The following is a 16949-nucleotide window of genomic DNA, read 5'->3' on the forward strand; positions in this document are numbered from 1 at the left end:
GCGTAGTGAAACAATATGCAGCCGCAAGATCATGTAGGAACGTAGAATGTAAACAGTGGAATTCGAGAAAGTTTATACGTGCAACCTGTTAACTGCGTAGTTATCCTGCTAGGAAAGTATGTTTACAGTTCTTCTGAAGAAAAAGAGAAAATACGTGATGTTTCAAATCTATATATTCTATAATTTTGAAATATTATATCTTACTTCACCTAATTATTGTTGTCTATTATCGTCTATTATATTTGTTTTTTAATCTGTACACTTACCTAAAAATTTAAACAAATTTTGTATAATTTCTTATACAACTGCCATTCAATAGTAATTACTAGTCGCTAATCAATATTCCTTCGTTCGAACAAGTACCTTTACAAAATTAGATTGCGTGAGAACAAAAAATAAGTAGAGACATTTTCTGAAGATCATGCATGGGATTGATCAACGGTATTTAGAGCACGAATAAATAAACGAGCAAGCTACGTCGTCGTTAAGGACAACGACATCGGTGTTCACTGGAATGTCAACTCGTTTTCCACGAGCCGTCGAAGGCGGATCGTTTTCCCTACGTAGCTGCCTTCTTTCCCCTCTCCTGGCTACATGGTTCGGCTCTTACCTCACCTTCCTCCACTCGGTGACTCGCTACACCAGTCAAAACTCCACGCACAAGTGCCCCGTTCATCGACACCGATTGAAATTACCGTACTATTGGTTGGAATGCCAGTTAATTCTTCCTTCGCTATGATAAATATTATATATCCGGCATTTCGGCTCGTCAGTTCTCAGTTCTTTACCATGTTGAAAATACCCGCGTGTGTGTCCTGAAATAACATCCAAAACATAAATAGAATATCGAGATGCATAATATGTATTCGTGTGCGTGAATAACATATGACAAAAACCGATGGTTTCTTGGAATTTTTAATCAAAAATTATAGAAAGCAACTTGCCGATGAGATAATTTCTATTTTCGAAACATCGGAATTTCTAAACTGCGAAATACAGGACAAAGGTTAGGTTCCATCGAACAACAAAACGCGTATACCGCGTTATTTGCGATTTCACAACAACCGTGAGTCTGTTAAAAACAAGCAGAAGAGCGTGTCGCGTTGGAGATCAGCTAGTAGACCGAGATCCCGCAGAATGTCAGGTTTCAACGAGATGAGGAGAAAATATACGCAAGCCTTGTAACTCTGTTTCCTCCCATTCCCTTTGGGTCCTCCCCCGTCTTCACTTCAGCATCATATCCTCCCACTACTTGTGTTCGTTTCTGCGAGTGAATTGCACGTTCGAGGTAGAATCTGCGTACTTCGTCGATGAGGCCATTCTGAGGCCATTCTGAGGCCATTCTGAGGCCGTGTTGAGGCCACGTTAAGGATTCCTCAGAAGGAGATCCGCTCCCGTATGTCGCAATGTGCGTAGCAACGGTTGTCGTAACCGTCACGAATATATTAATTTTCATTGGCTTACACGTGCCCAATAACTTATCTCTCTCTCTCTGCTGCTTTTCGTAACACTTTTTCATTGATGTTCCAACTACATATTTTCTTTGTCATGTGATTAAGGTACTTAGATGTCTCAACGATTTATTTTTTTCTTTTAAATGACAGTTCAATGATAATATGTTTCATTTCACTAGAATAATTTGTTCATTTTTAAACCCAAAAACATTGACTAGAAGTGAGAGGAAATATAACAAATAAAGTGGAAATATGTTGCACTTGCAATTTTGTTACCTTTTTATTCCTTTGTCACAGAATTATTCAGATCAGGAAAGAACGTCTTCAGAAAAATTTCAGCTTTATTTTGTAACCCAATCTTTCGAGATTATTTTCTTTTCATCGTTAAGTTTCATATACCTCGCTCGACGGATCGCCATAATTATTCTTTTTTTCCACCTATCTAGATGTGCACGCGTCCTTCGCCTTTGTCTCTTTGTTTCTCACGGTTAGTTATTGGATTTCGCTTCTTCCTTTATTCCTTATGATTTCTAGCAAACCATCTCATTCTCTGTTTATTCTGCTCGCTCGAACTTGCGCCGCCATTTTTTAACGTCTGCGCGCGTCCCTATCGTGCTTCCTTGTCTAACCTATAGGTTTACACTCTTCTGGGAAGAGGGAGAGAAAGGGAAAGCGTTGTTTCCTTGTCTACCCTATAGGTTTACACTCTTTATGGAAATACGATTCGACCCTCCAATTATTCGAGGACTGTTATTCTTTTCTGTAACGATCGTGAGGTATTTGCGGTTTTCCGCGTAATCACGATGTTTTCAGAAAAGGAAATACGAAGAGAGGAAATGACACGTTCGATCGACACGTTACAATTTAGCTTACCGATTGCGCGTTGATTATTATTATTATTCCACCATCTGAGATGGGACCAAAGGTTAATACATTCTTGTATAATGATGAATATAGGAAAAACAAATACATATATAATGGAGCCAATCGAGTGATCATCAGAATTTATGTTTCTGGTTTATGTTCGCTTAATCACCGATTGTAAATTAATAGATTTTTACGAAACTTCAGAGATTGCCATATTCGTCATTCCTTTTGTCCGTGAGATGAAAGATTTTTAGATCTTAATACCTACAAAGTAAACGTGAGATTTTTATTAATAAAAAATTCAGTTTAATTTCGAATAAATTTTAATTATCGAGTAATTATGATTTTTTAAAACATATACCGTTAGGATACAAAAATGTTGATGCACATTTATTGATAATTAGCAATTTATAGAGAACCCTATAATTTATTCGATATTAGTCAATCAAGTTGCCGAAGAACTAGTTCGATCGAGCTTCAAAAACTGGCATCGACTTCGCACATAACTACACATGTCTGTTCCCATAATAAATCCTAACTTTCAAAGTAAAACAGTCGATAAAAAATACATCTCTGAAACATCTTTCCTCGTTAGTAAAAGTGAAACGTTTCAAACCTGATAAACGAGCTAAGAAATTCCTCTTCTTTCAGATTCTTGACCTCACCGAAGCGGAAGGAGTTAATCAACGAGGGGTGCCCATGCCGAGCATCAGGAAAAATCAGCTGGAGGGTCTTAGGAGAACGAGAGGAAAATTCTCAAAGGGTTTAATCGCGTGGAATTCAACGAAAGCGTCAAGGTTGTGAACGTACTAGCACGTTCAAACTTGAAAATGTCATCGAAAACGTGTTCTGCGGTAATGTCGGGACTGATTCTACTGGTATTAACAGTAGTATCGTTCAGAGAAGTGCAAGGACATGTAGCCTTGACTTTTCCTCGCGCGAGGAAGTATGACTTGGATTTTCTGGACAACGCCAGGACACCTGGACCTTGTGGAATGCCTCGTGGTAAATGTTTGTTATACAGTTTCCATTTATATAAAAATGCTAAAAAATTAATAATTAAATTAGATACGATTTGTGTCAATACTATGACTAAAGAAATTAATTAGAACGGTATAGAATATAATACTATACACTGGTTTCCTTCGTGGGTTCAACGGTACTCCTATAAGGCTTGACCCTTGTGTAGGTAGACTATTATAAGCCCAAATTGGCGTATTATTAGTATGATATAACAAGTGTAAATTAGTATTACTTTATTAAGATTCCAACTAGTCAATCAAGGCTGCTGAGTGGTGTAACTCATCCATGATGGGGTATAGATATATTAAAGGTATCTGCAAACAACGTAATTGAGATAGAATAGTATAATGAGATAGAACAGTACCAGGTCTTATATTATTCCATATCCAGAGAAGTGATTTTAGTATGTACAAAACAATCATTATGGTAATGCTGTAATTACTAGTTTGCGACACGAATTACCGCATGATCTAATAGACCAACTTTGCAAAACACTAGACAACTACAAAGGAAAGGACCACAATATCGAAACCACTTACCACCAGTGTCCAGTTCCGAAGTGGACCAAGTTCCCCATTGTAGACGAATCAAATAGAAGCGAGTTGCATCCTTGCTCATAGAAAAAGCGAGTTGATGAAATCTGAAACGATGCATCATGCCGCGCTGTGTAGAAAAACAACAGCGAATCCCATTCGATAGTATTATCTGCGAAGTAAGTTATCCAGATGCTGTGGCCCCGCTATGTCACACAATCCACGAACCAGTAGCTGGCATGTGTGAAATTTTCGCGGTCGTCTCAAGGATGACGTCGTTGGTTGGTGATATGAAATATGAGGGTATAGTTACGGGGGATGGGTAGAAGGGGTGAGAGAGTTCTATGGGAAAACGACATTAACACGAAGACATACCGTGGAGGGGATAGCCCGCTAGTCTGATTCGAAGCGACTTTCACCGACTCGCACGAAGGGAACTCGAACCTCGGCTGCTCGGCTGTTACCGTCCATATCTTGCTTCCACGCTGCAACCGCAGTACACGTACCCTCTTTTCTCTTTGCCAGCTCTCGCAAGGAATACGTGAACTTTAGATACACGCGTGCATCGTTATGATGGAAGAACGTCTGATGGAAGAGCATTGATTAAAAAAGTATTGCAATTTAGTAGTGCACTCCATACAATTATAGATATAGGAACATTATTGATGATATCGTCATTTGTGATGACATTGCGTGTATAATATTCAACTTTAAGATTCAAATTACATATCTTGATTAAAGAAGAGACAATTTCTATACTTCAACTTCTTAGTATGGATTATCCTATTGGACATTTAAATTAATTGTAATGATGTCTGTTTATTAATCTTACTCAGAACATTAATATGCATTACGTACTTATCTATAAATAGTTCTTGATTTTACTCAGCATTGTAATCTGATCGTTCATCCTTTATAAAGTACAATATACCTTACTTTGTTGAATCATAAGCCGTTCTGACGTACGCTGTAAAGAAAATCTGTGCTTCTCGAGACAGCCACCTGTGTCGCCTCGAACGAGACGCATGAACCCACGTACGCATGCGCGCAAATGCATGGCGATGAGTTTCGTAGAGAGTGTCATGTTTATTAATTTTCTTACGCTCCTCGGGTTCAAAATATTACCTCGCCGATGTCGTCTTACCGTTCGGCCATAATTTAATTGGCGGTTTGACTGTTCGCTTCAAGCAAAAGGAATGCAAGCTTTCTTTTCGGAGAGGGGTGAAGAAAATAGGCAGTGTGCATAAAAGGCAGGATCGGTCGCGGAACGCGAGCTACTGCCTGTTTGCTTCCGGAAATTAATCGTACATCGTACCACTCTCGATTATTTCCGAAAGTCCAATCTTCGTGCGATGTAATAACGTTGTAGTTCTTATTTGGCTTTAGATGCTCCCAGAATATGAAACTGCGGAATTAGGTTTGACTTTGTCTTTATTTCATCTTTCTTTTTAATTTATTTTTAATTTGTTTGTATTCAACTTACAACTTGCTTTTTGATCAGAATGGTCGATTTACACGACCTATCGTTGTTCGATAAAAATAACTGAGTTACGAAAACGTGCCGCTTACATAAAATACTAAAAAGAAACAAAACGAATGCATGTAATAATGAACATATCAGGTGTATATTTGATTATGTGTAGAAGAAGAGAAAGGAAACAGTGGCGTTGCACTCGATATATCTAACATATGAAATTCTTCGTATAGCTTCACATACGTAATTGATAAGAAATAGTAAATGCTTATAAAGATGTGATTTTATTGAATCTTTTTCCATTTCCCGAGTGAACGAGATGAGAGCATTCGCACCAAAAATTTCTCTGAACTTGCATTTATGCATGTTTCCGGTGATTATCATAAATTATCGTGTCTCGTTATTGTAATAAATATTAATTTTTCATTGTTCGTAAGTTCCTCGTCTAAATCGATGAGTCTGAGAAATTACAAGTTTCCGTTTCTCAACGCAATTTAACGCACGGTGTACGTGAAAATTTGTATAGAATGGCGTGCTCAACGTTGCATAATGTACTTGTTTTTGTTGCAGGCGATATTAAAACTACTTTATTATCTGGAAGTAACTTCAACGTCACCTGGCATCTGGCTTATCCCCATCGAGTGAGTAAATATTTTTCTTCGTGTTACACTCTGTTTAATTAAACGCTGAAAAGGAAGAAGGGGTATGGTGTTACCGGTATTTTCCATGTAATTAATTATCATTCACCTCTCTGCATTCCAAAGTGACTTTTACTCGACGGATAATTGAATTCTGTTCAAATTTTGTTGTCCAGTGGTGAAAAAAAGAAAGTTGTAAAACCATTGCACCGAGACCGGTCGGTAATTCCTGTGCGTGCGTTTTAATCGAAGATGCATTTAGTATACCAAATCCTGCGTTGCGCATGCGTAATCGTGAAACACTAAGAAGCTCAAGCAAGAAACCTAAGAAACATGGTTGTTTAAAGAAAAAGAAAAAAACTATATGCACAGTTACATGAGAGCAGGATAAAATCATACTGTGCTTTATTATATTGCACGTTACATTCGACTTTCTCCGATCTGGAACTTCCAGCGTTCATCTTTCAACCGACCTGATTGTACTCTTGATTGTACACGTTTTGCGATTTGAAGAAACTTGAATACACTTGATTATTTTAATTATCCTATTATTTAACTTACAACAGTCCATCACCAATGAGTCATTACGAATACTGCTGCAATTGGCACTCAATAAACCTCATAGTTACTTAACAACATACGAAGATGTAACTATGACTCGCTCTCGTGTAAAGCACATAAGAAGAATTATAAAATATTTCAGACCGATTAGTTTTACTTTGCTGAAGGCTGAGAATATAAGAGATCGAAGGACTGATAAGACCATCATAAATTGTATGGGTAAAGTTCCGGGATTCTTGAATGAATAAAACCGGTCATCCATCCTGGCATGGTGCATGATTGGCGGCGGTTGACATTACTAATCAACCGACCATCGATATCCCTATGTTACCATTATTCTTGATACAAAATTTGTCTTATTTCTCATCTGTATGTATAAAAGTACAAACCTAAATATTGAAACTCTGATGGAAAATATATTCATGCAGCCATCTTTTTCCACCTCCGATTAAGAAAAATCACATGAAGCTTAAAACGCATTCGTAAGTCAAACACAATGGCTGATTGGCACTGTTGGAAATTCATATTCTCCACGACGCGTCATAAGACTACCTAAGTCATCGTAAAAGACATCACGAATTTGTCCACACGTGGTCTATACGAAAGGGAAAGAAAAGGTACAAGCTGAGGACGGCCTACGCTTGCACGTCGTCGCTCAAGGTGACGTCCGTTGAATAATTCAAAAGCAAAGCTCGGTATACTTTCAAAAGTACTTCGCTTACCCTACGTACATAGGTAGGTCGGAAAGAAGGTGGTAAGGCATATAAGTCTTTTTGCATGTAAATACGTACACGAGAGAGCAGCTTGTACTCGCTGGAACACATCGGTATGTCGGGTACCGTAACTCCGCTGTCGCCAATGACTCGGACTGAAGTCGAAGCTTTCAGATCCGTTGCTAGAAAAGCAGATGAACCGTGAACGGATGGCTATAAGATAAATCAACCTGCATTATAACTGAGAAACATACAAAATCACAAAGCGAGAAAGAATTTATACTAAGCTTGATTATTTTACCTTATTATACGCAGAAGAATCATTAATTTATTATAAAATCTTCAAGATTACGTATTTTAAATTTCCAGAGTTTATACCTGCATATTTTATGTTGTGCATATAACTTCGTGCAAGTATGAGATATTTGGGTTTTATATTTTAAAAATATGAATTAATGCAACTTAACCTGAAAAATATTTTAAAATTACTTTTGTATCATTTTTACGAGCGTAATCAACTTTATATCAATTTATACCTGTTTCGTATACCATCGTTATAAATTCTTTCACATGACCACAGGTTTTATTCGACACGATCATAAACTGAAATGGCTCGCAAATTCTATGAGCGAAAATATCTGTGGTATGAGAAAAATTCGACAATAACGCCACGACCGCTACAGGTGTGTACCGTGCGAAGCAGTACCACTTCACTGGACTGCTTCTTCCCTTTCTCCTTCCGCTCTCAAGCGTTGGCATAATCGTCATGCGCTGTTGAAAAACATTTCACGTGAATTTGTAAGAGAATTTCTATCAGACGTGATAGGCACCTCCGATAAAAGCATTTCATTTGCCAGTAAATGCATACCGAACATAATATTTTATAATATATTTCTGTTATAAAATATTCTTCGTTATTTAAAACTTTCAAGAATCTCAAATGCATAAAAGATACCTGATTCAAATTTGACAAGCACTCGTCTAGAAGGTTATCGATAGATGTCGGTAAAAAGTTATCGACAGATTTTTCAGGTTATGATGACGCAAGGAATGCGGTTAATAATTAGAAAACACAGCACGTAGAAGAAAACGTAATATTGTTCTCGAGAAAGAGTTGAATACTAACGGTTCTTTTCCACAGACCTTAATACAGGTGCCAGATTGACATCACCAATCAGTAAATCAATGTTTATCTCATTATCTATTGCGAGACTTTGATCTCCCACAGCGACATCTGTCTTTTCCTATTTCAAATTCACCGACGATCTCATAAAACTAGTGATTTCGTAACGATAACATTGCAAGTATAGGAAGTGGTAACTAAAAAGCTAATTATAATTTAGAAGATCGGTTTTTATGCATGTATCTGCAATAAGCTCGTTCGATATCGCTATCGACGCGTGCGATCGATGTCTTAACGTCCTTCTGACCGTCTCTCGCTTCCGACGCGAATATAACGAAAGAAGTTGCACGTAAGCTCACTCATTGGAACCAAAATAATATCATTTGCGACTTACTTGCATTTCCAAACACGAATTAAACGAAATTAACTTATTTTGCATTCTTTTTCTAATTATCTCATATATTTTTAGGGTGGATTCCGACTACAAATCTTGGATGCTCTCGACAGACCACTAGTTGATTTAACTCCGGTGACCAAAAACAGCGAATTCGTAGAAGATGACGCCACGTAAGTAAAAACGATGCATTTATTTTCATTTTCTCTCTTTCTCTTTGAATTAAAAAGTTATTTTTTATTTTTAGAGCACAAAGTTATGCTGTGCAGTTACCTCAGAATTTCACATGTACAGACTGTACAATTAGACTTCTTCGAGAAGCTGAAGAATGGGGCATGAGTTACAGATTTTGGTCTTGCGCTGATATTGATGTAAGAATCCAATTTGAAAATTAATATCAACTAAAACAGAAAGAAAAACACTCAAAGACTATAAAGATGTTAAATAGTACTAGCACACAGTAAACCATAAGTTGCAAATTAATTTTTTTATCGTATATGTTAATGTTAAAATACATTGTATTATGTTTTATATCATATGCGCTGATACCTTACAGTTCATCATTTTTAGATCATTGATAAGAAGAACTACAGAGAAGATTGCAGTGGTCACGGCCGGTATTTGCTAAGTCGATGTAGATGTGATCGACTGTATCATGGTACAAGGTGTGAATTTAAGGAGGAATGTCTGGACGACTCGGACTGCGGTATTCAGGGCACGTGCATTGACAATGGCGGCACGACCGCACCCACCAAGCACTGCTACTGCAATATCGGCTGGTTCGGACCGGGTTGCGCAAAGAGTAAGCTTCACCAAATTATTTATATAATTTTGCAAAAAAATAAAGACAAATTTAAGATTTGTAAAATTCAGAGGAGAAATAAATATAACAATACTTCAATAATTTTTATATTATGATTACTTTCTAGAATCCCCGATTAAAACAATTGACGTGGAACTAGATACTTACACCACGAAAAAGTTTTCCGACAACTTCACCTTTTATTGGCGAATACTGAAAGAGAGTGCAGAACTCGAGGGCATTATGGTGGTAAATGGCACAAGTTGGGTCGCTGTTGGTTGGCGGCCAAGTGACCTGACGCCAATTTGTCGTCTCTTCCCTAATATTCAAGAACTTCCAAAGGATGAACTACTTCCACAACCAGAACCAAAAGCGGAACCGGAACCAGAATCTGAACTAAAAATTAAACCGCAGTTGGAACCTGAACCTAAATCCGAACCTGAACCCGAACCTGAGCCTGAATCTGGGACTGAAAGGTCTGGTACCAAGAGAAGATCGGCTAAAGCTCATGATCTTGCTTTATTGACTTCTACTCCTCGATCTAACGCCGATGTTACAGTGCAAACTAGTGTGACCTATCGTGTCAGTACAAAGCAAGGTAAAATTTGAGTTAATTTCTATTTGAATACCTTGAATTCATATAAACCGTCATTTAATGTAAATTTTATATTTATGTAGGCCGCAAAAAGAGATCACCTGAGTCAACAGGAAATTCTGTAAATGGTATGTATCAATAATCAACACAGGTATAGAACAAGAGATCCTCTGCTTATAAAAGTTATATAGTAGTAACGTGTAATGTGCTTTTAAATGAGTAGTTTCGTATTTGGTCTTTGTCCCTTATTTTATTTGAGACACAGCGCACATGGTGGTGGTCCGTAAATAATAACTAGTAGGTAGTTGGCACGACGATCGATGCTTTCTTGCACAGGGGAACCCGTCGCCGAGCCGAGCACTGTCGACAGCACCAACATCACGTTCGAACCCGTAGTAGAACCAGAATCTAAATCCGAACCTAAACCAAATTCAGAACCTGAACCAAATTCAGAACCTAAACCCAGTTCAGAACCTAAGCCCAACTCAGAACAAAAACCCAAATCCGAACCAGGACATAGTTCAGAACTAGGGGTAAAATCCCATTCAACCAGAATCGAATTAAAATCCAAAGCAGAAGCCATTTTAGCTTCCAATCCAAATCCTATTCTTAAGGCTGAGCCAAGAACCATAGTAGAATCACTTTCGACACCTGAACCAAAATCTGAACCAGAGCCTAGCACTGAGCCAGAACCGAACTCCGAACCGGAGCCTAGTTCTGAACCAGAACCCAACTTTGAAACAGAACCCAGCCCTGAATCTGAACCAAAATCCGAACCAGAATCGGAACCGAAATCTGAACCAGAACCAAAGTCCGAACCGGAACCCAGTTCCGAACCAGAGCCAAAGTCTGAACCGGAATCCAAGTCAGAGCCGGAGCCTAAATCTGACCCGACCTCAAAGCCGGAGTCGATTTCGGAAACCAAGTCCAGCGCAACAAAAGGTAAAACAAGCCAATGAGTCGATTCAATTGCTTGTCTCTCCGTACATACTGCACGAGCTTTGTGTTGTATTTAGTAGATGTTGATTCATACCACAGAAATCCTATTTACTTTATGCCATTTAAACTAATTGTCTTAGTTCATCTTTTAATAATGGTGACAATTTATCACTGTCAATTCGAGTAATATCTTGTTATTTAGAAATAAGTAATAATGGTGTTTATGGTAATTAAGTGATTCAAGATATTTTAGATATTTCTAGCTAGGTATTAAATTTCCGTTAACTTCATCCAAAAGAATTAGAAATGCTGATTAAACGTAAGAACATAAGTAAAAAATATTTGGTCATAACGTAGTTTTTGTAATACAAAAAAAGGTAATTTAAATTATATTAACATATTCACATAATTAATAGTATTAATACTAATATATCATACATATATTTAAACAGAACATGAAAAACGATAATGCTTGTATTTTTAATTTGTATTCATTTTGATACAAATTTTCCTGGTTGCTTACGCATAATGTCCCAATAACTTCTATGTAAGTTATGGTGCAACTGTACTTCTACTTTAAAAAATATTGTAAAATGAACGTTTTTGCGTTTTGCAAAACATATATAAATGTTGCAACAGGGAACTTTCTTCATAGCAATCATACATTATCTTTCATTATCTCAAATTAACTTCATCATAAATTTGTAAGAGATTTGTAACTCATTTTAATCAAAATTTATTATTCCATAATACAAGCTGTCTTACCTGGAGCACACAAGTACACACCGAAACACGATTTCAACCCCATGGACTGTACAGATATTATAATAGGATCAGCAAGAGGCAATACTCATAGAATTGGCGACTATTACACCAGAGACAGGTCTACACCACGGAAAGATGAATATTGGGGTGGAAGAGATACTTTGACTGCTGCTATGGGCTTTGAACGTGATGGTGTTACAACGATACTTTTCCGGAGAAAGTTAGCAGCAAATGAACCAATCGATCATGAAATTATTGATGGCAATATGCAAGTGATATGGGCTAAAGGACAAGAACCTGGAAAATATGTTCATCATCCACCGAGTGGCATTGAAAAATCTAAGGTCAGTGTAAAGGAATTCTACAAAGCTGACGAACTCAAGTATCATGGACACGGTGCACAAAGAGGCTCATTGACGCTTAATTTCTTTGGTAAGTCAATGAAAACTTTTATTTTAGATAACATAAACTATTACTGATAACCTTGTATACTATTGAATTAAATATGGTATTATTTAGTAATTTATTAATATGTTCAGATGAGAATAAGAAACAGGCGATGACAAATGACGGTGATGTCGCGACAGCGGCTACAAATTGCAGTGGTGAATGGCATTATCCAAAACATTGTTCACCTGGAAATGGTTCCTGTGAATATTCTATTCAGTGGACTTATAAGGGACGAAAGGTAATTTGTTATACCTTTTTATATGCCAGTCAATTTTTATCATTTATAATTTTGTCGTATAAATTACTAAATCTAATGTTTTATAGGATCAGTTATCGTTTGTTATTTCCACCACTAACACCAATACTTGGACCGGTGTTGGATTTTCTGATGATGATAAAATGGTATGAAGTAACTATAAAGTAACAATTCAAATTTTAATCCCTTGAATGAATATAAATTATATTTTGCTGCATTTTATGCAAAGACATTTTGTAAATTTTGATAATTTTAAGATCGGTTCTTCTTTTTTTATTATAAGACTCAAACAGATGCAGTATTAGGCTGGGTTGATGAAAAATCGGGTCGAGCCTTTCTTATGGACACTTGGATCAGCGGATATAATGCTCCGTTGCTTGATCCATCTCAAGATATCTATAACACGGGCGGCAGTAAAGTGGATGGTGTAACGACACTCAAGTTTTCAAGGAAACGAATAACAAAGGACAATAGAGATCTTTCTTTCACAGATGATCACTGTTTGTATATGATGTACCCAGTTAAGGGTGGTCTTTTCAATGCTGTCAGTAAGAAGATACGTAAACATAATGCCGTACCTGTTGTTTCTGCTGAGAGGATATGCATAAAGTCTTGTGGTCTCGAAGGTTATCCTTTTGTTATATATTATAATTACAAAATGTATGGTATCTTATTTCAACATTCGTGAAGAACTATCTTTTGTTGCAGAAAAAGTAAAATCAATGTTTGAAATTTAAATATTTCAAAGGTTTTTCAAAGATTCAAATAGAAAAAAATATAATGCGGTTATATTATTAAAAAATTTGTTTCGTCCTTGTAGACTTTGAAGATCTTACGACGCCAGCACCTCCAAGGCTGCATTATGATGTAGAAGTGAAACTCATAAATTTGGGTGACGGGTTTATGGCTCCTATTCCGGGTAGTCCAGACTTTGAAGTTATTTCGAACAGGATATCTGATAGTTTTGGCCCAATTCTTGATAAACTACCAGGCTATTACCAAATCCGCCTCAATGAGTTAGAGAAGTGCGTATTTACAACATGTACGCTACTTTACTCTTAAATATGTGACTCATTGTTGGGATTATTCCATATAGGGACGATGACCAAAATGGTGTTATTGCCCGTATGGACCTGATCTTAGACAAAAATGAAGTTAAAGGTAGATCGTTAAAACCTGTAGATACCAGCGCAGTTGCGGAGAAAGCATTAAAAGCAGCTCTCATTACTGGAAAAGTTGGTGCATTGAGTGTAGATCCACAGTACTTGTTCATTAGAGCTCCTCGAGGTACATACATAAAACTTTAACATTTTTAACTTTGACATTTTCACTATACAGACATGTTATTTTTTTTCCTTTTTTGATAAAATTTTTGGAAGCCACAGTTACCTCTTTAATTGAAATTATATCGCATGTTTAAATATTTAACTTTCAAAGATTTCCATCTTAAACCAATAATTTACAACCATTTAAGTTTTTCAGTAATATCATATTTAATTCGATATTATATCTTTTCCCTCAACAATCGAGAGAAATGTTATCATTACAACAAACTTAACAAAGCCAGTTTATTATTAGTGACAAGCTAATAACCTGTTCATGTATATCTCTAGTTTCACATAGTTAGTACGTATAATCATATTATTAAGTATATTAAGTGATATATAAGGCATCGATCCAACTTGGACAATTCTTTTGTTTTGGTCGTCAGTAAATGACTTAAGTGGAGGAGATGCAGTTGAGGAATCGTCATTTACGACAGATCTATTCCTCGACGCTACGAAGCTGTATATCGTCGTCGGATGTATTGCTGCCTTGCTTGCTCTCGCCCTATTACAAGCAAGCTGTACCCTCTACAGGTCATCGAGGAGGCGAGCAACGAAGGTACTATACGTTTCCCATTATTTTATATATTTAAACGTTGTTTCTCATTTTTTAATTATACATAACTTCTTCGTTTGGCTATTTTCTGTTCACGTCCTAATTACTTCTCTCTTTTTATTGTGTGTGCATCTAACTCTTTTTGTAAACATCTTAGCGCTGTGGTGTGGCCTAGAGCATTGGTTCTCAACTTGTGTGTGTCTATTGGAAGTACATTTGCTTGCTACTTCATTTGTTGGATCTATTAATGTTAGTTCCAAGTTTTCGAAACTCTTGTGTGATTTGTACTAAGGATCATTCGTTTCTCAGAATTCTGTTAAGTACTTTAAAAATAGATGTTTTTCAAAGATGTTATGTACACATTGAAATTGACCAGTGTAAAATGATAATTTTGTCAGATAGCAATAAGATCTCTCTGTAATCTTTTCTTAACCGTATACACACTCGTTGAGATAATGTAGACATCACTTTTTGAGTGACTAGAAACGCATGTTTCACCTGAATTTTTCCATAAGAATTTGTCTATTTTTCTTATTGTGGTTGAGATGTGCTATATTAGCGCCACTTCAGGCTCTACTTTCACTGTTGCTCCACTCTTATGAACTCGAAACAATCTTTTGCTTCGCTTGTGTTGCATGATCCGCCCTCTTCGCGACCATCATGGTGTAAAGAGGGTGTACTCGCTGCCTCTGGCTTCTTCTGACGCGCCCAACCCAATTCATCGTACGAACGCGACGCGGTATCATCGACAAAATGGCGATCACCATCACCATCATCACCACCATCATCTTCGGCATCACCACCAACACGCTCCGTACGAAATGCATCGTCCTAACCCCAGCTGGTAGAACTTCACACCCGGTACATGATCGGCGCGTTAGTTATTACTCGTCGTACGCTCATTTGCTCACTAATCCAGGTATTTCTACACTGGTAGTCTTCTCTTGCCTCCTGTTATTCTTTCTTCTATTTCTTCGTCATCTTGTATAATCATTTTCATTGCGTGTATTCATAAAAAGCTTACAAGTGATGCTAATAAAATGTCCAAAAGAATTCTATCATAAACGAGCACGTAACCTCCAGGTGATGTTTACACAATTGCTTCATAAACAAGTTTGTTGAAGTTTAAGATGTTCAGTTTTTATTTTAATAAACTAACTTTTTCAGTAAACATAACTGTACTAATGGTAATAATGGTAACAATAATAATAACTCATTTCAGGATCGCCTGATCGCCAGTAACGCTTGGAAAGATTACGCCTCGGGTGCGAATACGAATTTTGCTTTTGAAGCGTTCGAAACAGAGGAAAAAGCCCCACCACCACCAGTTTCCAGTTTACCTCGTCAGAGAGAAATGACCGGGAATGGAGTTGGCACGGATACCGTGGAAGGCCCCAATAGGATAGTAGGACCACGGGCAACGTACAGTTTACCACGTGCACCTGGTTCGAGGCACACAGCGCCAATTCAACCTGGTTATTATACGCAAGATCGCAGGGATCACTATCAGCGATCGAAGAATATGCATAATCCAACAGGCGGTAGTGTATCCACTCAGCCGAATCAGCCAGATTTCTATTTCATGCCCAGCCAGCGTAAATACAGTGGTGAAGTCGTGCGCGTATACGTGGATTACGGAAGTCAGGCACCGAAGTAATCGGAGAAAGTATTCTAGGACTCCAACGAACGATAAGAAAATGCGATAGCGACATTGCTGCCTTCTTCTTAGCTTTTCCTCGGTCACGAATCCAAAGCGGACGATTAATATACCTCGCTTCAGTGAAGCGACACTGTACATAAAACAAGTTTAGTGAACCTGGAGAAGATGAGACTTCGAAACAAGCCCTCCCTCCGGTGCTTCCTTTATTATATTTTTCTTTCTTTCTTTTCTTTTTTTTTTTCCTTTATTCGATTGATCGTTATTCTATTATTTTTCTCCGTTGTCGTTTCTGCTCGATCGCTCGTGAGCGTCGAACGGGGGCAACACGCACGGTTTCGTTTAACGGAATTACGCAGAAATGGCGCTTACGACCAAAGAGTTATCGATAAGGCGCGCTGAATGCGCGGTTCTGTACAAAAGCGCGTGAAGAAACACAGCACAATATCACTATACAACTCAATGCGTGACCAGGTACGTGTGGATAATGTTCAGACCGTACCGTGCGACATTACAGTAACATTTTATATGTACTTACGAGCAAGGATGGACGTTTGAGCAATAAAACGTTTGTACATTTTTTTTTTTTTAATCGAATGCACGCTTCTTTTCTCAAGGATAAACTATTTCATTAAAGTATCATTATTGAAAGAAACAAAGAAAAACAAAATTTGTTTCTTCGTCACATGTAACTATTAAGTTCACAGTGCTTTTTCATCATCTGTTGTTTAGTTATCTTATAAAATAGAGTTATGATTGGAGTCTCAACCTTTTTTTCTAAAGGAAGGATTCCTCTATTTAAATGCAACCACATGTGTTCTTAA

At 37.4% G+C, this 16949-nt stretch overlaps 1 protein-coding gene across 4 annotated transcripts in view; it reads left to right on the forward strand.

Annotated features, from left to right (window-relative positions):
• nahoda (DOMON-like domain-containing protein nahoda) overlaps nucleotides 1-16949 on the forward strand; it is a 19264-nt gene extending 2315 nt beyond the window's left edge. For 2 of the 4 annotated variants that reach the window (XM_017897815.1, XM_017897816.1), the window contains exons 2-17: nucleotides 2973-3326; nucleotides 5922-5992; nucleotides 8856-8953; nucleotides 9028-9151; nucleotides 9351-9582; nucleotides 9710-10180; nucleotides 10261-10305; nucleotides 10514-11119; nucleotides 11873-12313; nucleotides 12421-12569; nucleotides 12656-12733; nucleotides 12871-13213; nucleotides 13408-13612; nucleotides 13684-13874; nucleotides 14299-14471; nucleotides 15691-16949. In XM_017897815.1, coding sequence (XP_017753304.1) covers nucleotides 3152-3326; nucleotides 5922-5992; nucleotides 8856-8953; nucleotides 9028-9151; nucleotides 9351-9582; nucleotides 9710-10180; nucleotides 10261-10305; nucleotides 10514-11119; nucleotides 11873-12313; nucleotides 12421-12569; nucleotides 12656-12733; nucleotides 12871-13213; nucleotides 13408-13612; nucleotides 13684-13874; nucleotides 14299-14471; nucleotides 15691-16125 — 3837 coding nt within the window. In that variant the 5' untranslated portion in view covers nucleotides 2973-3151 and the 3' untranslated portion in view covers nucleotides 16126-16949. The other 2 variants (XM_017897817.1, XM_017897818.1) reach the window with 2 other exon arrangements.

Source organism: Eufriesea mexicana, unplaced genomic scaffold, assembly GCF_001483705.2.
Source record: "Eufriesea mexicana isolate 0111107269 unplaced genomic scaffold, ASM148370v2 scaffold572, whole genome shotgun sequence".
NCBI lineage: Eukaryota > Metazoa > Arthropoda > Insecta > Hymenoptera > Apidae > Eufriesea > Eufriesea mexicana.